The following is a 27406-nucleotide window of genomic DNA, read 5'->3' on the forward strand; positions in this document are numbered from 1 at the left end:
GACAGCTAGCTATCTCTGAGTACTGCAGCCCAGAACTAGGTTCCTTGAGGAACAGATTCTCTGAAGCAGAGGTGACCCTGAGGGAGGTGTGGCTTCCTCCGGTGGGCAGGACGTGTTGGAAACTGCTCTGGCCTGTTTTGAGAACTCTGCTGTGCTATGTAGGGATAGAGGGTTGATAGGACAAGCTTCCAATCAGCAAGATGCTACTTTACTAACATCTTTAGCAGAAGTGGCCAAACCACAGCTCCCCAGCCACATGTGGCTCTTTTAAAGTGTGACTTGTGGAGCGCCCCTGCCCCCCAATTCTCCACCTATCAGATGGAGAGGGGGGGAGCTAGGGACTTCTGTCTAGTGGGGAGGGGGTGGGTCTAGGGGTTACAGCCCCATGGGATGTGCCTGCTGGGGCTCAAGGCTTCAGCCCCTAGTCCCACCCCCTACCACAGGGGAGAAGCTCTGAGCCCTGGCATGTGCACTCAGCTCTCGAACTTCTGAAGATTGTAGTCTGGCTTGGAGGGTCAGTAAGTTTGGCCACCCTGGGTCTATAGAGTGAAGCAGCAGGATCCAGTACACAATGATCACCCAGCTGGATAGGAGCAGCCTGCTAAAGGAATGGCTCTGCAAGAGTGACAGCACCTCCATTAATCAGCTTGTTCTGTTAGAGCTTTCATGGTCAGCTACCACAGTGCTAAGTGTACTACAGGAACCAAAATACAGCAGCTGCTGAAAGACGTTCAGGCTGCAGCACCTCTCATTCTTGGGCTATTTCCATACCCTGCCCACCCCAGCTCTTGCCTGACTTGGAGAGCAGCTAAACCTGAACTATGCAAGCTTCTTTGAGTCCCTCCCCCTTCAGAGCAGGACAACCAGCACTTTCTCAGGTGGTGCTGCCTTCTGGGTACAGCTGCAGGGCTCAGAAGCTGACCTCCGGCTAGATGGTTATTGGTAGCTTGAGGAAAGAAACTCAACCAGGAAAATTTAATTTAAAAAAAATCTCTACACAGGTTGCACAAGGAGAAGCAGCTTTCAGAGGAGGGAATGAGACTCCTAGGCCTACACAACAACTATATGAACAGAACTGAACAGGGGGCAAGTGATGTTTGACCAGGCTACTGCCTGGCACTGAAAGCCAGCTCCCGCGGGAGCATCCTCCTCCTGTCAGGTGGTAGCGATGGTGAGCAGCAGCGCTTCAAGCGCACACACCTTGTCCATAATCTGTGGGGGAAGCGACTTCCCCAGGATCTGCAGCAGCCGGCTGCTGAAGTTCTTGATGTGCAACTCAATGTCCACGCTGGTGATGCTGTCATTAGCCTGGAGCTGGGGTTTGGCATTTGAAATAATTAAATCCATCCGCTCACTGAGTGAACTTCTTAAGTGCTCTGCGGAAGGAAATGCTGGTAAGTCAGCTTGTTAGTACAGGGGCCTACGGGGCAGTGTCTGACCCCAGCTGTTGAAGTCAGTACATGCCCCTCGGTGAAGAGCGATTGCACAGAACCAGTCGGAAAAGTGGCATGCACCCCAGGGTTATGCTAGGAGCCTCCATGTGAGGCTGATTTTCAGTTGGAATGTCCCATCCCCCAACGCCGAGCAGCCTAGTTTTCTGCAAAGCTGGGGAGAGTTCCAACACCACAGAGGCTTTGAACCTCCCTTCTTTCACTTTCAAAGGACTCGCCTGCTTGCCAGCTGCCTAACCTGCTTGGAAAAGTCTCTGGTCTGAGAGGCTAGGGCCAAGGGGGCAGGAGGGGGGGTGTAGGTGGTATCAGGTTGAATCAATACTATACACATGGGTGTGTGTATGCAGAGATGACAGTGTGGAGGGAAAGCATAGTCAAGCAGTTTCCTAGCAGGGAAGAGACCTTTGTAACGCTCCCAAAAATCAGATTTTAGATCCTAAGCCACAAGATGGTGCCCCTATTGTTTCCAGATTAACCTAATGTCTCCCCTTCTTTCCCTTCCCCATCTGAGCCAGCAGGCTTTCTCCCATCAGCCCGGGCTTTCTGCACAGCTGGCTTGCACACCTCCAAGAGGGTTGCCCAGGGAGGGCACTGCAGGTTGAGCCCTTTACAGAATAACTAGGAACGCATTGTGCTGCACACCCTTTGGGAACAGGCTAATTCTTGGGAGCTTGACTTTGGTGGCATAGGGTGGATTGTTCCCTTGGAGATGAGCCCGGTGTGTTTTTTCCTGTACTCTCAGCCTTTCCCAGCAGCCAGAGCCCAGTCTGAGACGCAGCAGCTTTCTGGAACTGAAAAGTGAAATCGCAGCTGCTTTTGGTGTGAAGGGGGCCAAGGGGTAGTCTGACCAAGTGGAGCCAGAATCACAGTAGGTCAGATTATACACTAGGGCTGGGCCAGGCTAATGAGCCATTGTCAGAGGATACTTACCCAGCACAACGGTGCGGTAACTTGTTAACAGTAAAATCAAATGCTGAAGCATCTCATCCCATCTCACCCACGTTACTTCGTGGTCCTGTGCAAAGAGCAGACGTTTGATTACCTGGAGGGGTCTCTGAGAGAGCAGCAGGGCCGCTCAGAAGGCTGGGCAAGTGGGGCAATTTGCCCTGGGCCCTGTAGGGGCTCCTGTGAGAGTTTTACAGGGCCCCTAGAGCAGGGTCCTTCACTCGCTCTGGAGGCCCCAGAAAACCCTCACGGAGCCCAGGCCCCTGGAGCGTCTTCTGCTCCGGGTCCTCTGCGGCAATTCAGTGACGGGAGCCTTTCTGCCCCGGGACCTGCTGCTGATGTGCCCCGAAGACCCACGGCGGGGCATCCTTCTGCCCTGGGACCCGCCACTGAAAACCCCAGACCCCCTGAATCCCTGCCCTGCTCTCCAGGGCCGCCTAGAGGAAGGAAGAGGAGAGCATATACCTGATACTGCAGCAGCAGAGAATGGCGGCCCAGGAAATACAGGATCTTGCTCAGAGACAAGGGCAGGGAGGCTGGCATGTCACAGCTGTGGTGGAACAGGAGCTCCAGCACTTTGCAGCGCAGGAGCTGGCTCTCCATGCTGTTTAAGAAGGCCTCTCTGGAAGAAAGGAGAGTGAAGCACTGGCGAAGGCAGCCTCTGAGCCACGAGCCCAGCACAAGGCTGTGTGTGCGGAGGGGATACTGGTGGCTGCAGCAATGGGACTCCATTTTCAGGGCAAGCACGGCAGCCAGTCTAATTACCAAGATGCTCATCCTGCCTCCGCTGGTCACTTCATTAGGATCAGCCCATGTTTACTCAAGGTCAGGACAGCCTGTGAAACCAGCTTCTCCGCCTCCCTTCAGCCAGCAAAGCAGGCGGGGCAGGAGTCTGCCCTTGCTGACTGCAGCATGAGACTGGGTGAAGTACCAGCCTGAAGCCACAAGTACATCCTGCAGCGCCGAGTCCCACAGCAATGCTGGTAAGCATTGTCCCTGCACTGCGCTCACCTCGAGCGGAGCAGTGCTGGGACCACTGGTGCCCCCAGCAGAATGAAAGATTGCAGAACCATGCTGTGGCTGCCCTGCCGCTTGCTCTCGCATTCTGATTTTTTTTTCTTCCCTTCACTGTGGGGTTAGCACCAGAACAAGGGAGGCTTTTAGCCAGATCTAAGTGCATGGGGCACTCTCCCAGGGCCCCCATGCTAATTTGCTTGGTGCTGGAGCAGCAAAGTTGACAGGGAAGTGCCAATAGCTTTCCTGGCTAGACACTCCTCCCCCAGGAAAGCCAGCTGAAGGCTGCCTCATCACTGATTACTGAAAGGAGGGGAAGAGCTGCTGAGGGGTGGCAGCACCCTTACGGTCCCATGAGAACAAGGGGGAGAGGGTTAACGTGCTTAAGTCCTCTCAACCCTGCATGCTGGAAGTGAGGTTTGACTCTGCTCTGAGTGAGTCCCAAACATGCTTTCAGGGGCAGGTAGATGGAGACCCAGAGCCTTACCTACCCTATAGCTGGAAGCAGTGGTAGCACTAAGAGTGTTCCTTGGCAGGGTTTCCTAGAACGCTTACTTGGAGAACACCTGGGCTCTAGTCTGTGGAAGGTACTGAGTCTGGTTAGCCTGTTCTTGAAGACCCAGCTGTGTCCATAGGGGGTCAGGAAAGTAGGAGTTGATTGGCTGGCTGAAACCATAGCGTAGACAGGATCATGGAGCCTTGGCTTTACATCTCTTTTACACGGGGAAACTGAAATAGGTCGACCTTCAGCTTCAGGTGCTGCATTGATCTCTGCCCCCAGCTGCCAGTAATATGCAGCCCTCAGCTGCCCACGTACATGACACTGAGCACCCGTGTACTCATTCTTGTTGGTGAAGTCAGGATGAGTATCCCCTCCCCCTGCCAACAGAACCCTGGGAACGTGGAGCCAACCAGCCACTCAGGGTGGGGCTGCATCAGATGCTGGGTGTGATTATCCAAATCAGCTGTTCTGTCTGCCCCAGTCTAAGTCCCATCTGCTGGCCACTGCTTCACCTGCGAGGCGCTATTCTGCCCCTCCGCGCAGGCAGAGGCTGTGGCAATTTGGCATGTGTTCCAATTAGCTAAGCTGTGAGTTGCAGCTGGGTTTGGGGGTAAGCACCGGAATCAAACCAGCCCCAGCAAGAAAGAACAGTATAGGTCGTTCTCCTACCTTTGGCTCCTGAGAGGAATGTTCACCAAGTAGGGAAATATCACATCAGCGATCTTATTGGTGCTACAGTTGGGAGACCTGTCCACCTCTACGGCTATGGACAGCATCCTCTGGAGAAGCAGCACCACCCTATGCCAGAGAACAAGAGTTAGGCAGCAGGTAGGGCTTCTTCCTAATGTGTCTGCCGGTGTCTGAAGGATAACAGCATGTGCCTCTTCCCACGCCGAGAATCCAGGGAACAAGAGTCGAGCTCTGCTTTAGCAGTGTAAACGTGGTAGCACTGGACTGTCACTGGCCTATGGGGATTGAGTAGGTGGGCTCAGCCTCGTTTCTAGGGGACACTGGTTGTGTTGCACAAAAGCATCACTCTGTCCTAATGTCCTCGGACGCAGAGGTAAGGCTGAGGTTCCTCCAGGTCAGGGCAGCAGGGTGAAGCCTGCATTGCTGCTGCTCCTGCCATCCTGTTTGCTCTAGCAATGGGCTTCCTGCCCCAGCGTATCATTGTCAGATGGTTTCCTGGGGCCAGTCTGAGGCAAGGCAGACTCCCTGCTGCACAAGTGACTCCCTTCCAGTCAGGTGATAGGAACTGGTACAGTGGGGTGGAAACATGGCCAGGTTGAACCTAAGCTGCTGGCAAGCAGGGCACCCGTGCTGCAAGCACCCTGGACTTTCTTTACTAGAGCCAGTTGCTAGCTTATGTCTCTCTCCTAGTTTGAAAGGAGCCCAGCCCTGTAGCCTCTAGGGACAGTGTCAATGCCTCCTTGGCTTACTTTTGGGAAAGGAAAGCCGGTAGGATGGCCTCTGCCTTCCCAGTTTCACTGTCGTTCTGTGCTGAGTCTGGCCCAGGGGAGGAGATGCTACAGTCAGCCCCTGATGAGGGACATGGTGCTTTCTGTTGCTGCTTTCGGGGCTGGGAAAATCCAAGTCCAGTAATGGCAGCAACCAGCCACTCGATCACCTCCCTGGGATGGAAACATGAATGTTAGTTAGGATGAGGGCCTGGCTTTCCAGCTGCACATTCAGACCCCTTGCTCCACTTGGAACAGAAGGACAGACCAAGTGTGGGACATGAGGCAGGACACATTTGAGATGCTCCCAGAGGGTGGGAACCACACAGCAATTTATAAACCCTGTGCCCCCAATGGAGCGGCCCGAATTCCTCCTGTTCTCAGGGCTGTTTGTTTCCCAGTTTCTTGGGAAAAAGCAGGCCGGGCTGAGTGCAGGGCATTTCCTGTCACCTCCCAGCAGCTGCTGCCATGAACCTCCCCCCTAGGCCAGGTACACGCTCCCTGGCCCCCAAGCTCTCTGGGAAGTAAGGAGGTGTTTACACCATAGCACTGAGGCCTGGGAGAACTGGTTTCTTAGTGCCCCTGCCTTTCAGCTGGGCCGCGGGGAGCGCTCCTTACTTGACGTTGCTGAAGCACCGGTCACAGGAAAGCACCTCCTTGGCAATGGATTTCTGCAGGAAGCGCAGCCTCAGGTTCCGCTGGAAATCATCCTCCAGGGTCTGCACCACGTACTGCAGGAACAGAAAGCGCCCTGGGAGCGTCTCCTCCTGCGGGCCCAGAGCGATTCAGAGCTGGCGCCCGGGCATGAGCATGTCAAGCTGGTCAATATGACGGGCTCAGCAGGTGAGGGGAACTCTAGGTGCCTCAAAGGTTGGGGGCAAAGGCCAGGGGGAGACTGAGGGGGGCAAGTACATATGCTCAAGCAAGAAGGTCAAGGTAGTTAGCCCTCAGGTAGGATGTGCCTTGCCTGGCTGGCCCAAGGAGCAGCCCTGAGGGGGACGTGGCTGAGCTGAGAAGGTTCCATCACCTCGCTGAGGAGCTCCAAACACAGCCCCTGGGACCTCTGTAGCCCCATTATCCTCTTCACCAGCTAGGGAAACTGGCCCAGAGAGCACAGGGCCAGGCCTGAGCTCATTCAGCAAGTCACTGGCAGAGCTGTGACTAGCTCAGAGACTGGACTCAGGCCCTGCTCAAACCACCCATCCATGGGGTGTCAGTGTGGGCTGCAGCATTCTGTGCTGCTGGTCCCCACCCTGCATTGCTCCACAGCTGTGTGAGCCAGCAGGCACGCAGGAGGAAGACGAAGTGTTGCCAGGACCCACCCGAGGCGTGGGCTGCACCTCAAGGAAGGCACTAAGGATGGCTGTGCTCTGAGCTTTCAACGTCAATTAGTGGAAGCCCAAGGCTCTGGACAAATTGCCAATGTGGCGCAGGGTAGCGCTCGTCTGGCTAGCCTGCTCCGGGCTCATTGGATTTCCTGCAGGTGCTGGAGGAGGCAGGGGTCTCTGTGACAGGGCCTTGCTGTAGATGCTGAGAGCCAAAGGCTGCTCTTTGCTGGTTGAAGTGGCCCTCGCCAGCTACAAGGAGGCAGGGTGCTCCAGCAACGTACGCCTTGCTGCACAGCGACGGCTTGTGAAATTCAGTGTGACCTACCTTCTGCCGAAGAAAAATACATGGCCACTGCCCCCGCCCTCCCCCCACATCCACGCCCACACGGGACACAGTGACTGTACCTGTTCTTCCATGACATACCGTAGCAGCTCCCAGTCCCATCCCACCATTGTGGCGGTAGCTGGATGAAGGCTGAAATGACACAGGTATTTGCAGTAGGTTACTGCCTTTGCCGTAGGCTTGCCTGTCTTCAGTGGGACAACTGGAGCCTGGGCGAAAGGCAAAGCAATGCCCTGCTGCCAAGTCACTTGCTGTAATCCTGTTGCCTCAGGTTTTTACACCATGCTGGTCACCCTAGTACTGTAGTGTTCTCCAGCTCTGATTTCGCTGATTTTCTCATTGTGTGCGCCCCTGTGGCTGTGCAGAACAGCCTGGCCATGCAGCTTGCATGCTCTGGAGGTCACTGACACTGCTGATCCCTTGGGCTACAAATTCTACAGGTTTAGGACCCCTAAGGACTTCAACTCTGGTTGTGGAGAAACCTGCAGTGCCCAGTCCAGAACAATGGACTAGCTTGGAGTTCAGGGATGGTCCCTTCCCATATGGACTCACTGCACTGACTTGCATGGCCTGGTCATCTCCACCTGGAAGCAAAGAGTTGTAACCCCCTCACCTCTGCATCAGACAAGCCAACGTTAGAGCCACTTTCCCAAAGCCCATTTTACCTAGCACCTCCTGCTGGTCACGCTGTCCTCTCCCCACAGCTATATTTCTGGCTATTTAGAATGTAGAACCAGCCAGTAGCCTCTAATCCCCCAAAGACACATGCAGCAGGGCTATCTGTACGGGCCACTGTGCAGGGGCATTAGCCTCTAACAGGACACCTTAGCCACAGTGCTGAAAAGGAGACCTCTGCTTGCCATAGAGACCAGGTGGGCCAGCACCATAAGGGGAAACCATGCTCCCCAGCCAGGCAGCACAGTGCAGGTGGTACCCAGGCAAACACAACACATACATTTGAATTTTCATCAGCAGCATGTAGGCATCCTTCAGCATCTTCCCAGTCTCTGAGCTCAGCAGGATATTCCTGATCACATGGGACACAATCTCCTTTGGAGGGTAATGGTGGCAGGACACGAAGTCCATTAGGAACTGCAGGGTGCCCTTGGGGAAGTTCTCCTCCATGGTGGTGGATACCATGCTCAATTTTCTGCTGGAGATGGGCTGTGCCCTCCGGTGTGCGTTCTGTCAAGACGATAAGAGATTAAAACCAGGTTTGCAAGGCGTGTGAAGGGACAAAGAACTCCCAGATGGAGAGCTCATTGGTGAAACTGGGAACCCCATACACTGCTTGCCATGAGTCAAGGCTGGGACTAATTTGCATTGCCTTTAAATTTACAAACAGGTGCACTGTTGTTGTGCTTCATCTGTGCTGATAAGCAGAGCTGGTGGTGGTGGTGTTCACCAGCACTACAATATGCCTTAGGCTTAGATCAGTTTTAGCCTTACCCTAATGTTACAATTGATTTAGGACTCTGGGGCCTGCTCTAAAACCTTTGCTGTTACAGGGGTCTCTTAGCCAGGAAATCTCCATAACCACGGTGGCTCTCGGCAGCATGAGAAAGGAAAGGATCCGTAGCAAGGGGCCATGCCAGTCACCGAGGCGGGGCTAGCTTAGGACAACTACCCAGACCAAGGAGCAGTGTTATGCCCTCTGTATTCAGTATGTGTCAGAGCAGCATCAAGACTCAAGAAGGGTGCAGCTGAAGGCCTGTCACACCCTGCAGTGGGCCTTGGGGAGATCGCTGTGTCACCCAAAGACAGCTGTGCTTTCACTGCACACTTGCATGGCCAGGTTGTTGCCAGGGTTACAGTCACACAACCCCCCATCTCCATGCAGTGAAATCACTGAACATCCATTTCTGGGAGCTGAAAGAAATGCATCTTGGGCCCTTGGGTAGCACAGGCACCTCCTGGGTCTGGGTCTGGGTTCCTGAGGACCATGGAATGGCTTGGCCTGCATAAGCCCCCTCCCCTCCAAGCCTGCAAGAGCTGCACTGCTCTGCCACACGGGCACAAGGGGCCCATCTTAACAGGCCTTTGCTGGCGTGTGGTAACATGCTTCTCGGTTCCTGGCTAGCCAGGCACTTCCCTAACTGGACCCGAAGGGCTTTTTCCCCTAATGAAACCCAATTAGGAAGGGAGATTTCACAGGCTGGTCCAGCAGGGGCTGACGGGGGCCTGTCTGCTTGGCCTGGGTGCCATAAGTTATTTGTAGCGCTATAGCAATGGAATGAGTGCTCGCTATGGCTGCCCTGCCCCACCGACCACTCTGCTGAGAAGTCCCTGTGTCTGCATGCAGGAGCAGAGGAGAGCAGCTGGCCTCTCCCACTGGACCAAGACCACTGTCTGAACAAAGCCAGAGCAAGGGCTGAGCATGGAGCAGAGCTACGTGGGGGGATCCAGAGAGAAGCAAAAGGGAAGAAGGCAGCCAGAGGAAAGGACAGGAAAAAAACAGGCAACTGAAAGGCAGAAGAGGAACCAGAGCAGAGCTCCCTCCAGGCTGCATTGCAGAGGTGGGTACCCAAACCCTCGAGTCATTAGTAGCCCCCCCCGGAATGCTTGCAATCCCCTGGGTTCCGCCTTGCTGCTGAATGGGACGTTTGAGCCGCATTCCTGACGCCCGGTATGCCTGGCTGAAGGGAAATGCCAAGGGCGTGCACAGGGCATCACCCTCCACGTAGGAGAGAGGCCCCGCTCTGAGAAGGGGTGGCAGCTTCTCAGCACCCCTGTGCTTGAGCCCATGACTGGCCCTGGGCATGGATGTGGGGTGATCTCAGTAGGTTACCTGGTGGGATTCCTCATCCTGCACCACTCCCTGGAGGAAAAGGTGATGTACCGGAGTCTTCCTGCAGTACCGCAGTTTATGCAGCCAGGCCTTATTGACAGGCCCCAGTTTGGCTGGCTTGGGGGGCTTCTGCTTCACTGCAGTCAGCACTGAGTTACTTGTCTCCAGCAAAGGCTGCTCTGGAGACCTGGGAGTGCTTGCTGGGGGGCAGCTGGAGAGAGCTGAGCACTGTCTCTGAGCAGGGGAGGTGGGGAGGTGTTCCCTTTGCTGGCAGGTACTGCGAGATTCTGCGGCGGAGCAGTCCAAGGATGCTCTCCTGCTGCTGCTGCTATTGCTGCTGGCTGGAGAGCAGGAGAACACGTCTGAGTCCAGCAGGAGGCTGGCCAAGGAGCCCAGGTCACTGTTAATAGTGGTGGGGCTGCTGCTGAGCTCAGGGTCGCAGACAGAGTACGCGCAGCAGGAGACGGGGGAGAAGCAGCCTTCCAAGTGGGTACCCTTTGTTTCTTCATGGGCTCCGTCCCATGGGGCCCCAAGGCCTTGGTCGGCCACCTCTTTCCTTTCACGCTTTATGTCCACGAGGGCAGGGAGGCTGGGAGGCGATGCACACTCCATGCTGGAAGCAGTGCCAGCACCACCCTGCGGGAAGTCGGCTGGACGCTCCTCCTCCACTTCCGTCAAGTCAATCACGGTGAAGGTATCCTGCGCTGCTGCTTCCGAACACACATCCTCCCCGGTTAGATCAATGACCTCCTGGGGACAGACAGACAGCAGCTAGTGCTGCTGGCACTCGGAGTTCATGGGCTGGGCTCCCCTTTTCCCTGGGTGCGGGACCTTGGGGAGGTGGGGCACACCCATCAGCCCCATGGGATCGCACGAGGCATGGGGACAGGACTTACTCATGGTGCACAGAAAGCCAGCGGCAACGGCAAGCAATGTGCCTCCCCTGCTCAAGATTACAAACCTGCCACCCGGCCTCTAGCCACGTAAAGCAACCGTCTGAATTGTGCTCGGAAAAGCCTAGGCTAGCCTAGCGGGGGCCCTCCTTGCCCTAATTCCTGGGGCAAACCCTGCCCCTCCCTGATGGGCAAATGGGCTATCAGGCAGCATCCCAGCAGCGAACAAGCCCCTGCCCCAAGGCACTGCAGAGTTCAGCGTCAGGGCCCACTCCTGCAGTGGGGGAGCAGTGCCCCAAGGGCTCTCCCAGCACCCCATCTCTTGCACCACACAGCTTCGCCAGGCACCGCCTGCAAACCCAGTCCTGAGTCCTCAGGCTGCAGGCTCTGGTTTTTGTGCAGCTAGAAAGTTGGCAGCTCTAGTGAGCTGCAGCCCGGCTGGCAGATGGGCCTGGGCCCGGCGCCGGACAGGGAGCAGCGGAGTTGGGTGGGTTTGGGGTGATCGGTGTTGCTGGGCTGCCCCCGAGCCCAGCCCCGCGGTCCCTGCTCTGCGGCACCGGAAGCTGCTCCCTGCAGCCGCCGCCGCCGCTGTGATACGATCCGCTCCGGGCCCTTCCCCCACGCCCGCCGCCGGCCCCGGCAGTGACGGAGGCTCCGGGCTGGAGGCCCCCTGGCCCGAGGCGGCGGGGAGATGCGGGCAGAGCCGGGGGTCCGGCCGGGGCCGCGCCGGGCCAGCCCGTTCCCAGCGAGGAGGGGGTGTCCCACCCCCCAGTGACTGTGAGCCCCCCAGGGGCCGCCGGACTCCAGACTAACAGCCCCTCCCCCCCCGCGGCGCTTGGTCCGCGCCGGCCGGCGGGGGCGCTAAGGGCAGCGGCGTCGGCAGACGGTACTGAGCATGCGCACACCGCCCCCGCGCTCCGCCGGCCGGGGCTGGGAGCGGTTGGACCGGGGTTCCCCGCGGGGGGGGGGGGGCGGTGCGGAGCCAGGCCCGCGGCCGGAAGCGCCGCCATCTTTGTAGCTGGGGGCCGGGGCCCCGCTGACTCACCGCGCCTCGCGGGGGCAGCCGCCGCCTCTTCCGGCGGGGCGGGGAGCGGCCGCCCTCCGAGCCCGAGTCGCTGAGGAGGAGAACGGCCTCGGCCATCGCCCGCTCGCGGCCGGCCTCGCGCCCCGCCCCCGCCGCGCCGATGGGCGGGGCCTGCGCTCGCCCCGCCCCCCGCGACCCGCCCCACACGCAGCGCCCGGGGCCCCTGGCACGAGCTCGCCCGCCCCCGCACCGCCCGGAGAGACCCGCATCAGCCAGAGCCCTGAGGCCGCTCCTCGGCAGGCGGCCCCCCCTTGGCAGTCACAGCCTTCCGTGAAGGGTGCGCTCTCTGCCCGCGGTCTGGCCCGCGGCCCCACCACCTCTTCCGATTGCCCCTGCCCGCCTCTCGCCGGGGGCCTGCTCGGGGATCTCCAGCAGCGGAGGGAACAATGCAGCCGTCTCTAGCCTGCCCTGACTGTCAGCCGTGTAAAAGAGAAGGGTTTATTGAATGTCTGATCCCAGCACAGAAAGTCCTCAGGGCCCTCAAGCCTGGAAACTCTCCACTCAGTCCCAGCTCCCCGAGGCTCGGGCTGCTTTCTCTCCCTACTCCAGCAGCCCCCTGCTATACAGGATCATAGACCTGAAAGGGACCTCGAGAGATCATTTAGTCCAGTCCCCTGCATTCATAGCAGGACTTGTTATCTAGACCAGTGGTCCCCAACGTGGTGCCTACAGGTGCCATGGTGCTCACCGGGGCATCTATGTGCACCCCTCTAGTGCCCAGCAGGGGAAAGAAGCTGGGGCCCCGTGCCTACCGGGGACAGAGAACTCCCAGGCTGCAAGTGCAGGTGTTCTCTGTCCTCACGGCTTCTCTCCAGCTTCACCTCTGCATTGCCTAGAACTGCTGCCAAAAAGTAAATAAAATAAAATAAAATAAATGCTCCGACTCTGCCATCCTAAGAATGGACGGAATGCCACCCCGTAGCATGGGCTTGCTGCACTGGTGCCTGGAACCGGCCCTGTATGTGAGTATTCTTCCGCTGCACTGATACTGCTGTTTTCTTGTGCTTTGCGATTTATTATTTTAACATTTTGCCCCAAAATGAGTGGTTCAAATAAAAGACAATGTACATATTATTTCAGTGCAGAGTGGGAAGAATCCTGTTGTTTAACTGAAAATAAAGGGAAGTTGTTTGTTTATCGTGCGGGGCTGCTGTTGCAGTGCCAAAAAAACATAACGTCGAACGCCATTTCCAAACTAATCACGGCTCTTTTGACATTAGTCATCCACTTGAGTCTGAGTTGAGAAAGAAGAAAATTAATCAAATCAAGCCTATCTGTTTTCACTAGACACATGGTAAAGTCTAAAGGTACTACTATTGCTTCCTTTAAAATTGCTCATCCGCTCGCAAAGAAAAAACCTTTTCAAGATGAATTGTTGAAGGAAGCATTTCTGACTAGTGCCGATTGTCTGTTTCAAAGATTTCCTAACAAGGGTGAGATTTTGTCAGCAATACAAGACTTGCAGTTATCAGACAATGCAGTTACGAGAATACATGCAATTTCAAGCGACGTACAAACTCAGCTAAAGGATGACTTGGAAACGTGACTGGTTTTCACTGCAATTCAATGAGTCAACAGATATATTGGATACAGTGCAGTTGGCAGTTATGGTGAGGATGGTATTTAGCGACTTCACCGTAAAAGAAGAGTTACTAAAAGTATTGCCTATGAAAGCACGAACAAAGAGTGAGACCATCTATAATTTATTCCAGGAGTAGGCAACCTATGGCACCCATGCCGAAGGCAGCACACGAGCTGATTTTCAGTGGCACTCTCACTGGGTGAGTCCTAGTCACTGGTCCGGGGGGGCTCTGCATTTTAATTTTAAATGAAGCTTCTCAAACATTTTAAAAACCGTATTTACATACAACAATAGTTTAGTTATATAATATAGACTTACAGACAGAGACCTTCTAAAAACGTTAAAATATATTACTGGCACACAAAACCTTAAATTAGAGCGAATAAATGAAGACTCGGCACAGAACTGCCGAAAGGTTGCCGACCCGATTTATTCGAATCATACGCAACATCAATTAGGATGCCACTATACAAGCTGTCTGCGATCACTACCGATGGGGCACCAGCAATGATGGGCAGCGCCACTGGATTCATTGCACTCTGCAAGAAGAATGAATCCTTTCCAAACTTTGTCTTATCATTGTATTATCCAGCAAGAAGCTTTGTTCGAAGTTTGTTCTTTTCAACATGTCATGAATGTTATTAAAATAATTAACTCTTTTTGAGCGAAACCTTTGCAAAACCAACTTTTTAAGGCTTTGTTGGAAGATATTGATGATAAGATCAGATTGTTTATCTTGCACACAGAAATACGATGGCTGAACAAAGGTAAAGTTCTTGCAAGTCTTTTAAGCCTAACTGAAGAGATCAAAGAATTTCTGAAGTCCACAAATCAGAACTTGGAGCAACTTGGCTTTTCTTGCTGCCATCACTGACAAATTGAACATTTTAAATCTTGAACTCCAGGGAAAAGACAAACATGTGACTCAAATGATAGGTTCTGTAAAATCATTCAAAGAAAACTGATCTTGTGGATGTCACATATGAAGACGAAGTCTCTTGTACATTTCCCAAGTATGAAGGAAATGGTATGTGACAGTGATTTTAACCCATTGCCATTTGTTATTCACATTCAAACACTTCTGGAACAATCTGAAAAGAGATTTCAGCAGTTCCACCATCATTGAACCTGTTGCTGCCTTTCTTGTCAATCCTTTTACTTGCCAAATAGAGGTAACAGAAATGGCTACATCAATTGTGAGTCTCATTCAAGTAAGAATGGAAGACGTGGAACTGGAGATTTTGGACCTTCAAAATGATACTGTTCTAAAATCCTGTGCAACAGATGAAAACTTTTGGAATCTAGTTGACTGAAAAAAGTTTCCTGCCTTAAAAAATGTAGCATACAAAATAAAATCTTATTTCGGTTCCACTTATCTATGCAAAGTTCTGTTTTCAACAATGAACATCAAAACACAGATCTCAGCTCACAGATGCCCATCCTGACGATTGATTATGAATGGGAATATCACCCTACTCTCCCAACTATGAAAAATTGGCTGAAGAAATGCAGTGCCAAAAATGACTGACTTATTCAGAAAAACCACGTGAATTAATGATACCTATTTTCCATTAAGTGCTGATGAACGCGTATGATTAACTCGTGTTTAACATTTTTCATATTTTTGTTTATTGAAATCCAGATAGAAGTAACAATACAAAGAATATTTTTAATTAAGCATAACTGGCTATGTTAAAGTAAGAATAATAAATATATTTGGACCAGCAGTTCAATAATGTTTTACTTTTTAAAAATAAATATGATGAAAACTGTTTATGATATTTTGTAAAAAATGCCTTAATTTTTCTTACAGGTAGATAAAGAGCAAATTCACATGGTAAGGTGAAAAAGTAATTGCTGAATAATTTAATTATTACCTTTTACATGTAAAATTACCTTTTATCTTATGGATTCATGTATTGTGTAATATTAAATATGTTTTTCATATTATTTAATATACAAATACAAATAAGCCTTGAAAAATTGTTAGCACTTGCCATATTCTTCTGAAAACATGAAAGTGCTACTGGCCACAAAAATATGGCAGCCCACAGACTTAACCACTGTGATAGGTAGGAAGTTTTTCCTAACCTCCAGCCTAAACCGCCCTTGCTGCAATGTAAGCCCATTGCTGCTTGGCCTCTCCTCAGAGGTTAAGAAAAACAATTTTTCTCCCTCCTCCTTGTAACAACCTTTTCCGCCGTTGAAAAGGTATGTCCCCTCTTCTCCAGCCTAAACAAACCCACTTGTTTCACTCTTCCCTCATGGGTCACTTTCTAGACCTTCGATCATGTCTGTTGCTTTCTCTCCAGTTTGTCCGCATCCTTCCCGAGACGGTGCGCGCAGCCGGACACACTCCCACGAGGCCGAAGGGGGCAGGGAGGAGCGGAAGAAGGGCTTCTCGGGCTGGCACACAACAGCCGGCGTTCTGAGCTGCGCACACGCGCCAGGCAGCGAGCCGACCGCGGGCACCGTCCGCAGGCTCCCCTAGCTCCCAGGCCGCTGGCACGTGCAGGGGGTGCGGCTTTCCGGGGACCTTCAGCTCCTAGCGCCCCGCGAGCCCGCTGCGTCCCCCCAGCCCCCCCGTCCCGTGCGCTGGGGCCGCGCCGCGCCGCGCCCAGGCTTTCCTACGTGGTGCCGGCCAAGCCGCGCGGGCTCCTGGGGCGGGAGGTCCGTGCTGCGGCCCAGCCCCCGCTGTGAATACAGCCGCTGCCGCCGGCCCCGGGAGCCCCCACAGCCAACACCGTCCAGCCCGTGACCCTCGCCCCGGACGCACATGGCCACAAGGGCGCTCCTTGCCCCGGAAGCGGAAGTGGAGCCGCTGCCCCGCGGCCGCTGCCCCGGAAGTGGTAGCGGGTCCCGGCCGCCCGTTGCCATGGCGCTGTCCCCGTACGTGCTCGCCATGCAGGAGCTGTTCCGGGCCAACACGCGGAGCCGCGAGTTCCCGGCGCACGGGGCCAAGGTGCACTCGGTGGCGTGGAGCTGCTGCGGCCGCCGGCTCGCCTCGGGCTCCTTCGACAAGACGGCGAGTGTCTTCGTGCTGGAGAAGGACCGGCTGGTGAGCGGGCTGGGGACGGCGCCCGGGGGTCCCGTCCCGTCCCGTCCCGCGCGCTAGGCGAAGGGGGCTGCCCGCAGCGGGGCGGGCTCATGCCGCCGGGGAACCCCCCCCGCGCGCCGCCCTGCTCGGGGCTGCGGCGCGGGGCCAGCCCCGCCCAGCGCTCCCGGGAGAGGCCTGGAAGCGCTGCCGGTGCCGGAGCAGCCCAGGCCCGTGGCACAGCGAAGGGCACCGCTCGAAGGAGGGTCCAGCGGCGAAAGCGCTCGCCTGGCAAGCGGGAGAGGTGGGTTCGCTGTTGTGCGATCTTGGGCTCGGTGGGTCTCGGGTCCCGCTCTGTAACATGGGGACAATGGTATTCGCTTATCTCAGCGGGCCTGCGAGGATAACAGGCTATTTCCGGAGTGAGTGTTGTCTGATGGCTTGGGCGGTCACCTCCCTCTAGGTGAAGGAGAACAATTACCGTGGCCATGGGGACAGCGTGGATCAGCTCTGCTGGCACCCGAGTAACCCAGACCTCTTTGTTACTGCATCTGGAGACAAAACCATCCGTATTTGGGATGTCCGCACCACCAAGTGCATCGCAACCGTGAACACCAAAGGTAAAAGCCATCAATGGCTGTTAGCCAGGAAGGGTAAAGAATGATGTCCCTAGCCTCTGTTCATCAGAGGGTGGAGATGGATGGCAGGAGAGAGATCACTTGATCATTACCTCTTAGGTTCACTCCCTCTGGGGCTCCTGGCATTGGCCAGTGTCGGCAGACAGATACTGGGTTAGATGGACCTTTGGTCTGACCCGGTACGGCCGTTCTTATGTTCTTATGGGTGCTAATGTGAGGCGACAAGAGGGACCAGTGCATGTCAGGACACCTATAAACACTGCTCCCTTTGCAAACGCATCCTTGCTCCCAACATGGGCTGGAAGCAAACTCAGGAAACCCTGAGAGCTCTCCATGATACAGTTTCATATGGGGAATTATTAATTAAATTGGAAAAGATGGGGATCAATATGAAAATTGAAAGGTGGATAAGGAACTGGTTAAAGGGGAGACTACAGCGGGTCGTACTGAAAGGTGAACTGTCAGGCTGGAAGGAGGTTGCTAGTGGAGTTCCTCAGGGATCAGTTTTGGGACCAATTTTATTTAATCTTTTTATTACTGACCTTGGCACAAAAAGCAGGAATGTGCTAATAAAGTTTGCGCATGACACAAAGCTAGGAGGTATTACTAACACAGAGAAGGACCAGGATATCCTACAGGAAGATCTGGATGATCTTGTAAACTGGAGTAATAGTAATAGGATGAAATTTAATAGTGAAAAGTGCAAGGTCATGCATTTAGGGAGTAATAACAAGAATTTTAGTTATAAATTGGGGACACGTCAGCTGGAAGTAACGGAGGAGGAGAAGGACGTCGGCGTATTAGAGTCATAGCGTCATAGACTTTAAGGTCAGAAGGGACCATTATGATCATCTAGTCTGACCTCCTGCACAAAGCAGTATTGGTTGATCACAGAATGACTATGAGCCACCAATGTGATATGGCTGTTAAAAAAGCTAATGGAGTTTTAGGATGCATCAGGCGAGGTATTTCCAGCAAATATAAGGAGGTGTTAGTACCGGTATACAAGGCATTGGTGAGACCTCATCTGGAATACTGTGTGCAGTTCTGGTCTCCCATGTTCAAGAAGGATGAATTTCAAACTGGAACAGGTTCAGAGATGGGCTACTAGAATGATCCAAGGGATGGAAAACCTGTCATATGAAAGGAGACTCAAAGAGCTTGGCTTGTTTAGCCTAACCAAAAGAAGTCTGAGGGGGGATATGATTGCTCTTTATAAATATATCAGAGGGATAAATATTAGGGAGGGGGAGGAATTATTTAAGCTTAGTACCAATGTGGACACAAGAACAAATATAATATAATAATAATTGGAGATATACCTATCTCCTAGAACTGGAAAGGACCTTGAAAGGTCATTGAGTCCAGCCCCCTGCCTTCACTAGCAGGACCAAGTACTGATTTTTGCCTCAGATCCCTAAGTGGCCCCCTCAAGGATTGAGCTCACAACCCTGGGTTTAGCAGGCCAATGCTCAACCACTGAGCTATCCCACCCCCCAAATGGATATAAATTGGACACTAGGAAGTTTAGACTTGAAATTAGACGAAGGTTTCTAACCATTAGAGGAGTGAAGTTCTGGAACAGCCTTCCAAGGGGAGTAGTGGGGGCAAAAGACCTATCTGGGTTTAAGACTAAGCTTGATAAGTTTATGGAGGGGAGGTATGATGGGATAGCCTAATTTTGGCAATTAATTTGGCAATTGACCTTTGATTATCAGCAGGTAAGCATGCCCAGTGGTCTGTGATGGAATGTTAGATGGAATGGGATCTGAGTTACTACAGAGAATTCTTTCCTGGGTGCTGGCTGGTGAGTCTTGCCCACATGCTTAGAGTTTAACTGATCGCTATATTTGGGATCGGGAAGGCATTTTCCTCCAGGGCAGATTGGCAGAGGCTCTGGAGGTTTTATGCCTTCCTGTGTAGCATGGGGCACAGGTCACTTGCTGAAGGATTCTCTGCAGCTTGAGGTCTTCAAACCACAATTTGAGGACTTCAGTAACTCAGACATAGGTTAGGGGTTTGTTACAGAAGTGGATGGGCGAGATTCAGTGGCCTGCATTGTGCAGGAGGTCAGAGTAGATGATCATAATGGTCCCTTCTGACCTTAAAGTCCATGAGTCTATGATGTTTCTGTGACACTTGCATCTTTCTGGCTTTTGCTAGCAAATTATAACCACACATGACACTGCCTCCAGTGAGAATTTGTATCTGTACCTAGCATTAGCCAAGCTCTGAGCAGTGTTAGGTGACACAGTGTTACACATCTGAACCCATCTACGTTAGCACTGGCACTGTCAGAAACTCTCACTAGCGTGTGTGGCTGTAGGGAGAGAAGTTGAGTCTCCACCCATTTCTATTTGGATACACCATTTCTTCCCAGGTTTAGTTGTTGGGACATAGGTGCTGGAACTAGGAGTGCTGGGGTGCGCTAGCACCCACTGACTTGATAAAAAACATACAGGGTTTACAGTTTGGTTCAATGGTTCTCAGCACCCCCAACCCCCTACACACGCACATTGTTTCAGCACCCCAGCATCAGTACTCTGTAAAGATTTGTTGAATGACTTATTTAGCACGGAGCAATGGCTTTGTGGAGAGATTTGGACTGGGAGGAGACATGCAACAGGAGTAATTGTGATTCTTTGTTTTGAAGCCACAGTTCTAGGGTTAATTTCCCTTAAAACTTGCGTAGTTGTGACACAACTGTTCAAGCAAAGCTAGGCTGTGAAAATTTAAATGTGGTCATGTCATTGCCCTTTGCCACTTAAGACAGAGGGTTAGCGGACCTGGGGCTTGGGTTAAAAATACAAAAGTCCATCTGTGGCACATGAGTGGTTCTCTTGCCCCGTTAATGGCGGTGAGTGGTGATAGGACCTGGTGCATTCTCTTCTCTTCCCTTCCAGGTGAGAACATTAATATCTGCTGGAGTCCTGATGGCCAGACCATTGCAGTGGGGAATAAGGATGATGTGGTCACCTTCATTGATGCCAAAACACATCGCTCCAAAGCCGAGGAGCAGTTTAAATTTGAGGTGAATGAGATTTCCTGGAACAATGATAACAACATGTTCTTCCTCACCAATGGCAATGGCTGCATCAACATCCTCAGGTATGTCCCGGCACGATCTCCAGTGGCAGGGATGGGATAGGCAGGCTGGCTGCCTCTTGCGTCTCCTGCCCTGCACCCTCGCTCTGGCTCTCTGCATTCAGTTGTGTTTCCTTCGCATGGCTCTTGTGACGGACTGATAGCCTTGCCAGTTGCTGAGGTTTATAGTGTGGTCTGTTTTGGGGCTGTATGCTGAGACAAGTTGCCTGCTAGGCGAGCCTGAGAGCTTCCTAATGAGGCTCTATTCTGCCATCCTTTGATCCCTATCCCCTTTAGGGTCTCTTGATGAAAAGGTGGGGCTAACTCGAGAGAACAGGGAGTTAAAAGCCAGCTCCAAAGTGACTAGAAGAGCTGGTGAGCAGGGGAGTTTTGCGAGGGAGTTTAGAGAGGCAGATATACCTAACAGTACTCTGAACGGAAACCCTGCAAGAGTGAAAATAATGCAGGTAAAGTCCAGCAGTAGAGTGGGGGTTGTCCAGTTTGTGGCACTGACTGTACCAGGTATGCGCAGGTGGTGTGTGTGTGCACTCAGTGCAAGCAGCTCGGGGCCCTCTGAGGCCAAGTACGGGCTCTTGAGAGCAGAGTGGCTGAACTGGAGGAGCTAAGGGAAACAATGAGGTACACAGAGGAGACTTTCAGAGATACAGTAGAGCTGTCTGACCGCCTCTGTGCTGCTGAGGAGGAGGAGGAGGAAAGTCTCGTGGAAGAAGAACATTTAGCTCGAGCAGAGGGAAACATTCCCATAGTTGGGACCCTCCCTCCAGATGATGTTGTGGTGCTCCTCCAGGGCCCCAGTTATCAGGAAGAGACAGGTAACAGTAATAGGGGATTTGATCATTAGAAATATAGGTAGTTGGGTTTGTGATGACCAGGAAAACCACTGGGTGAATTGCCTGCCAGGTGCGAAGGTTGCAGATCTCTTGAGACATCTAGGTAGACTTATGTGCAGTGCTGGGGAGGAGCCGGTGGTCATGGTACAGGTAGATACCAATGATATAGGGAAGGGTAGGAGAGAGTTCCTGGAGGCCAAATTTAGGCTGCTAGGTAAGAGATTAAAGTCCAGGACGTCCATGGTAGCATTCTCTGACATGCTTCCAGTTCCACATGCAGGGCCAGGGAGACTGGCAGAACTACAGGGTTTCAATGTGTGGATGAGATGATGGTGACGAGAGAAGGGGTTTAAGTTTATTGGGAAAGGAGGAACCTATATAGGAAGGTTGGGCTCCACCTAAACCAAACTGGTACCAGATTGCTGGCGTATAACGCTAAAAGGTGGTAGAGGAGTTTTGAAACTAAGGGCTGGGGGAAAGGCAACAGGTGCAGAAGAGCACATGGTTCGGACGGAGACATCCCTTGGGGGAGGATCTCTTAATGGGGATTCTCCATATCCTAGTAAAGGGGAGAGGATCGAAGCTGATAAAGTGTAGGTAGGAACTGAGGAGAAACAGTCCAATGAAGGGTCTCAGAGTGGTAGCCGTGTTAGTCTGTATCAGCAGTTACCTCACATGAAGGCAGACAACTACATATTGACAAATATGGAAATGCTAGAAGTGTAAATACTAAGATGGGGAACTCGAGTGCTTGGTATTAAATGAGGATATTGATGTAGTCGGCATCACAGAAACTCGGTGGAATGATGATAATCAATGGGGTGTGGTGACACCAGGGTACGAACTGTATAGGAATGACGGAGCAGGTCGCACTGGTGGGGGACGTGACACTGTATGTGAAAGAAAGCGTAGAGTCAAATATAGTACAAATCTTCAATGAATCAAAGTGTACCATCGAGTCTCTCGGGATAGAAATTCCGTGCTTGAATAATAAGCGTATAGCAGCAGGGCTATGCTCCTGCCCACCTGACCAGGGTGGTGAGGATGACTGTGAAATGCCCTGGGAGAGTAGAGAGGCTACAAAGACAGAAAATAATAGTGGGGGATTTTGACTATCCCTGTATTCACTGCGCACACGTCACCTCAGGATGGGATGCAGAGAGAACATGTCTAGACACCATTAGTGATTGCATCTTGGAGCAGCTAGTCCTGGAACCCACAAGGAGAGAGGCAGTTCTTGATTTAGTCCTCTGTGGTGGTGAATATAACATGAATCCTTGGTAATAGCAACCATAATGTAATTAAATTTAACATCCGGGGGGGGGCGGGGGGGATGCCAAAGAAACCCACCCCGTAGCATTTAACTTCACCAAGGGGAACCACACAAACACGAGGAGGCTAGTTAAACAGAAATTAAAAGAAACACAAGAGTGAAATGCCTGCAAGCTGTATGGAAGCTATTTAAAAACACCATAACAGAGGCTCAAACTAAATGTATACCCCAAATAAAAAAAATAGAAGAAAAAAATCTGCCACTGTGGCTAAACAGCAGAGAATAAGAGGTGGTTAGAAGCAGAGTGTAATCAGACAGGCCAAAAAAGAATTTGAAGAGCAGCTAGCAAAAGACAAAAACTAACAGCAAAAAGTTTAAGTAGATCAGAAGCAGAAAACCTGCAAACAGTCAGTGGGGCCACTGGCCGATGGAGGTGCTAAGGGAGCACTCAAGACGACAAGGCCATTGCAGAGAAGCGAAATGAATTCTTTGCATCAGTCTTCACTGCAGAAGTCGTGAGAGATTCCTACACTCATGTGAAATTGCAGAAGTACTAACTGTGGCGTGTAGCCGGGGACTTCAATGAGCCTCTGTACCCAGCGGCTGGAGGTTAGCTCTTGTCATGCTCACATCTGGAGCCTTTTTTAAAAAAATTGGCATGACAATTATAGGCCAGTAAGTCTAACTTCAGTTCCAGGTAAACCATAGGAAAGAACAGAATTATCAGGCACAGAGATGAACGTGTTATGTTGTGAAAGAATGAACACGGATTTTGTAAAGGGAAATCAGGCCTCGCCAATGTGTTAGAATTCTTTGAGGGTGTAAACAAGCATGTGGACAAGGGGGATCCAGTGGATCTAGTGTACTTGGACTTTCAGAAAGCCTTTGACAAGGTCCCTCACCAAAGGCTCTTAAGCAAAGTAAGCTGTCATGGGATAAGAGGGAAGGTCCTCTCATGGATCAGTAACTGGCTAAAAGATCGGAAACAAACGGTAGGAATAAATGGTCAGTTTTCACAGAGGAGAGAGGTAAATAGTGAGGTTCCCCAAGGATCTGTACTGGGACCAGCGCTGTTCAACAGATTCATGATGATTGGGGAGAACAGTGAGCTGGTGAAGTTTTCAGATGATACAAAATTACTCAAGACAGTTAAGTCCAAAGCAGACTGCGAAGAGTTACAAAGGGATCTCACAAAACTGAGTGACTGGGTTACAAAACGGCAGATGAAATTCAGTGCTGACAAATGCACTTTGGAACGCCATCCCAACAATACATAAAAAAAGATGAGGTCTGAATTAGCTATTGCCACTCAGGAAAGAGATCTTGGAGTCATTGGGGATTGTTCTCTGAAAATATCACTCAATGTGCAGGGCAGTCAAAACAGCTAATGAAAGCTTAGCAAATATTAGGAATGGGATAGGTCATAATGCCACTATATAAATCCATGGTATGCCCACCTCTTGAGTGTTGTGTGCAGTTCTGGTTGCCCTGTCTCAAAAACAAATAACTTAGATAAGTAAAGGTACAGAGAAGGGCAGCAAAAGTGATTAGAGGTATGGAACGTCTGTATGAGCTGAGATTAGAAAGGCTGGGACTGTTCATCTTATAAAAGAGATGACTAAGGGGATCTAATGATAGAGGTCTATAAATTATGACTGGTGTGGAGAAAGTCACTAGGGAGTGGCGGTAGCCCACAAAAGCTTATGCTCGAATAAATGTGTTAGTCTCTAAGTACTCCTGTTCTTTTTGCTGATACAGACTAACATGGCTGCTACTCTGAAACCTCACTAGGGAAGTATTGTTCACCACTTCCCGTAACACAAGAATCAGGGGTCACCCAATGAAATGAATAGGCAGAAGGTTTAAAACAAACATAAAGAAGTATGTTACATATTGCACAGTCAACCTGTGGAACTCACTGCCAGGGGATGTTGTGAAGGCCAAAACTATAACTGGGTTTAAAGAATTAGATAAGGTCCTGGACAATAGGTCCATCAATGGCTGTTAGCCAACATGGTCCGGGAAGCAACCCCGTGCTCTGGATGTTCCTGATCTCTGACTGCCAGAAGCTGGGACTGGACAATGGGATGGGTCACTTGATAATTGCTCTGCTTTGCTCATTCCCTCTGGGGCATCTGGCATTGGTTACTGTTGGAAGACAGGATACTGGGCTGGGTGGACCTTTGGTCTGACTCGGTCTGTCCGTTCTTATGTTGCCACACTCTTCTGGGCCAGACACCCTCAGAAGCGATCCAGCTGCTGTAGCCCATTTAGACTGATGCTCGGTGAATGAGGTCTTGGCTCTCTGCAGCCCAGCTGCATGCTGATGTATATTGGTCAGGGCACACAGCGTCCCTCTGCAGAGGTCACTAGGACCCTGCAGTGTTGGTGACTGGGCTCTTCCACCCTCTCTCTGCTCTCTCCCATCTGTCTGCAGCTACCCGGAGCTGAAGCCCATTCAGTCTATCAATGCTCACCCATCAAACTGCATCTGCATCAAGTTTGACCCCATGGGGAAGTACTTTGCCACGGGAAGCGCAGATGCTCTGGTCAGCCTGTGGGATGTGGATGAGCTGGTGTGTGTGAGGTGCTTCTCCAGGTAGGTGGCCCTGCCCGGTGTGCCTTTCCCACCCCGGCACTGAGATGGGAAATCCCTCACTGTCACCTCGCCCTGTGCTGCAGGCTGGACTGGCCCGTGAGAACCCTGAGCTTTAGCCACGATGGGAAGATGCTGGCGTCCGCGTCTGAGGATCACTTCATCGACATTGCCGAGGTGGAGACAGGTAACTGCTCCTGGCCGTGTCCCTGGGAGGAATGCTGGGTGTGGGCTGTGGGTCTGGATGGAGGGGCAGCGGCAGTGCTCTGTCCATATGCTGGGGGGGTGTGGGTTGGGGTGAGGGGGAGTGAGCTGGGTGGGAGAGCTCAGGACTGGAGCAGCAGGGGTGGGCCGCAGGAGAGGATTCTAGTGATTGCAGCCTGCTTTAGGAATCTGTATGGCGTCTGGAGCAGTGAATGAAAGGAGCAGGGAAGGTGTTCTCACTCCTCCTCCACAGAGTGCAGGGAGGGGAGCATTCCCTCAGTCTCCTCATGCAGCTGCTCCGGGCCTGGCTCATCTGATGCTCTTCCCTGCAGGGGAGAAGCTGTGGGAGGTGCAGTGTGAGTCCCCCACCTTCACGGTTGCCTGGCACCCAAAGAGGCCTTTGCTGGCCTTCGCCTGTGATGACAAAGACGGCAAATACGACAGCAGCCGGGAGGCAGGCACCGTCAAGCTCTTCGGCCTCCCCAATGACGCGTAACGGGTGCCCAGTGGACCCTGGGCTAGGGCCTGGGAAGGGGCAGGGAGGTGGGGCTCCTCCCCGGCCATCTTCTGCGCTGCCAAACCACTTCACTCGTCCTCTGGCGTCCATTCCTTGGCCTCAGCTTCTTCGCTCCTGGCAGGGCTGTGGCCCTCAGCTCAGCTGCCACCGGCCCCTGGCCTCAGGACTGTTTGTACACTGCAGCCGCTGACCTGGCAAGAACACGGGGGCTGCCGCTGGACCCACCCATCTCAGGGCTGCCTCTCTCCCCCACTGCAAGGAGGCGGAGGGCCTTGTTCACAAGTCTGGTGCCCAGAGAGGGGCAGTTACTAGAATCTGACCACTCAGCACAGCCTCTGGGGGAAGGAGCCCTGCCCTGCGGCCATCCCAGTAGGATTCAGCCGGAGGCAGCTGCCGAGCCTCCTGTTGCTAGAACTGTTTATTGCTAAGCTGCATAGTTGTCCCCTTCCTATCCCGCCCCCAATGGTGTGGCCAATTCCCCGGCAGGCTGGGAACCTCCTGGAGGCCCCAGCACATCCCTCCCCTTTGGAAAAGGGTTTTGTGTTAAGCTGTCACCTTGTCCCTTTGCTGCAGATGCGAGTGGCAGGGGGCACTTTCTTGGGAGGTGGGGTGACTTGGGGGGGCTCTTTTTGTATGACTTTTTGTAATTTTGATAAGTCTGTCAGTAAAGGAAGGAAGGCCTGGTTGTCGGGGAGTTTCTGTAGCGCATGGTGTGCAGCAGGGATGCATGGAAGCAGACGCTGACTGCTCTGCATCATCAGCCGGCTGTCCGCAGGGGCGAGTGACTGTGCTGGGGTGGGGGTGCAGACGGGCCCCTAGAGCTGGCAGAGGCCTCGCTCCTTTCTAGCCTGTGCCTGCTAGGCTCCGACTGGAGGCTGTCACACTCCTGAGCAGTGTGCCCTCCACCCAGCCCTGGACATGCCTCCTCACATTGGCAGATGGTTCGGTGACTTCAGTGGGCAGTTCTGTGTGGGTAGTGCTGAATGGATGTGGAGGAGCTGGAAACAAGGCGGAGGGCCATCCCCAGGTGCCTGCGTGGCCCTCTAGCCCCCCAGCAAGTGCTGCATGAACCACAGGCCGAACTGCTCAGTGGCCTCCCAGTGGATCTCAGAGCACTTAGTGGACAGCAAGGACTTGCTGGTCAGAGGTGCTGAGCCGGCCGGCGGGGGCGTGCTCAGCACCTGGCCCTGACTCTTGCCTCCCCACCGGGAGGTAGGTCAATGTTATCCCCTTCTGGGGCTGGACGCTGGCTCATGGGTCCATCTCTAACTCCCCCAAACCCCTGGCCTGCTCAGTCTGAGCCCAGTGCTGGCTGCCTGAGTCTGGGTTGGGCCAAGGCAAACTTGGCCCCTTTCTTCCCCCAGGAATAAACACCCCCTGGGGGAAAGCCTCTTCCCCCACCCCCAAAGGTCAAAACCCAGGCTGCCGGGGTTCCTGGTGCCTTGTGCAGGCCTGTCCTGGCGCAGGGTTTCCACCAGGGGGCAGTGTGCCCCCAGCCTCGCTCCCTGGGCAGGCTGTCCGCAATGGCCCGTTGCACAGTTGGCTCGGCCCTCCAGCCTGGTTGGACCCTGAGGAGCGTGTGCAGCGCCTTTTCCCTTGTGCCAGAGCCGGGAGCACGGGGGTTGTGTGCTGCAGGGGGAAGAGGGGAGACAGCTGCTAATGGCAATGCTGCTGGAAAGCTAACGAGCCATGGGCCTTGTCCCTGTGGTACAGCAGAGGCACTGGCCAGGCAGGTGCATTCAGGCTGTGGTGGAGCCAGGTGCTTTCCAGTTGCATAGCAGGCTGTGGCCCCTGCAGCATCTGAGAGCAAAGCTAGAGCTTC

General features: G+C 53.0%; 2 protein-coding genes across 6 annotated transcripts; one reads left to right on the forward strand and one right to left on the reverse strand.

Moving 5' to 3' along the window:
* Positions 1 to 936: 936 nt before the first annotated feature.
* On the reverse strand, positions 937 to 11879 carry SIMC1 (SUMO interacting motifs containing 1). 5 transcript variants are annotated; one of them, XM_030574036.1, is made up of 10 exons: positions 11767 to 11879; positions 10323 to 10578; positions 7996 to 8225; positions 7122 to 7172; positions 5988 to 6136; positions 5352 to 5543; positions 4582 to 4710; positions 2862 to 3018; positions 2382 to 2466; positions 937 to 1376 (listed from the first exon to the last, which is right to left on the reverse strand). In XM_030574036.1, the coding sequence occupies exons 1-10, from the start codon at positions 11860 to 11862 to the stop codon at positions 1156 to 1158; spliced, it is 1566 nt and encodes a 521-aa protein (XP_030429896.1). In that variant the 5' UTR covers positions 11863 to 11879; the 3' UTR covers positions 937 to 1155. The 5 variants fall into 5 exon arrangements, with proteins under 5 accessions (XP_030429896.1, XP_030429892.1, XP_030429891.1 ...); XM_030574032.1 differs by having other exon boundaries at positions 5988 to 6100; positions 7103 to 7172; positions 9829 to 10578; XM_030574031.1 differs by having other exon boundaries at positions 7103 to 7172; positions 9829 to 10578.
* Positions 11880 to 16148: 4269 nt separating this feature from the next.
* THOC3 (THO complex 3) lies at positions 16149 to 26273 on the forward strand. Its single transcript, XM_030573297.1, has 6 exons — positions 16149 to 16445; positions 16885 to 17041; positions 19963 to 20167; positions 24705 to 24866; positions 24950 to 25050; positions 25400 to 26273. Exons 1-6 carry the CDS (start codon positions 16164 to 16166, stop codon positions 25561 to 25563), a joined length of 1071 nt encoding a protein of 356 aa, XP_030429157.1. The 5' UTR covers positions 16149 to 16163; the 3' UTR covers positions 25564 to 26273.
* The last annotated feature ends 1133 nt before the right edge of the window (positions 26274 to 27406 follow it).

This window comes from Gopherus evgoodei, chromosome 8, assembly GCF_007399415.2.
Source record: "Gopherus evgoodei ecotype Sinaloan lineage chromosome 8, rGopEvg1_v1.p, whole genome shotgun sequence".
NCBI classification, from domain to species: domain Eukaryota; kingdom Metazoa; phylum Chordata; order Testudines; family Testudinidae; genus Gopherus; species Gopherus evgoodei.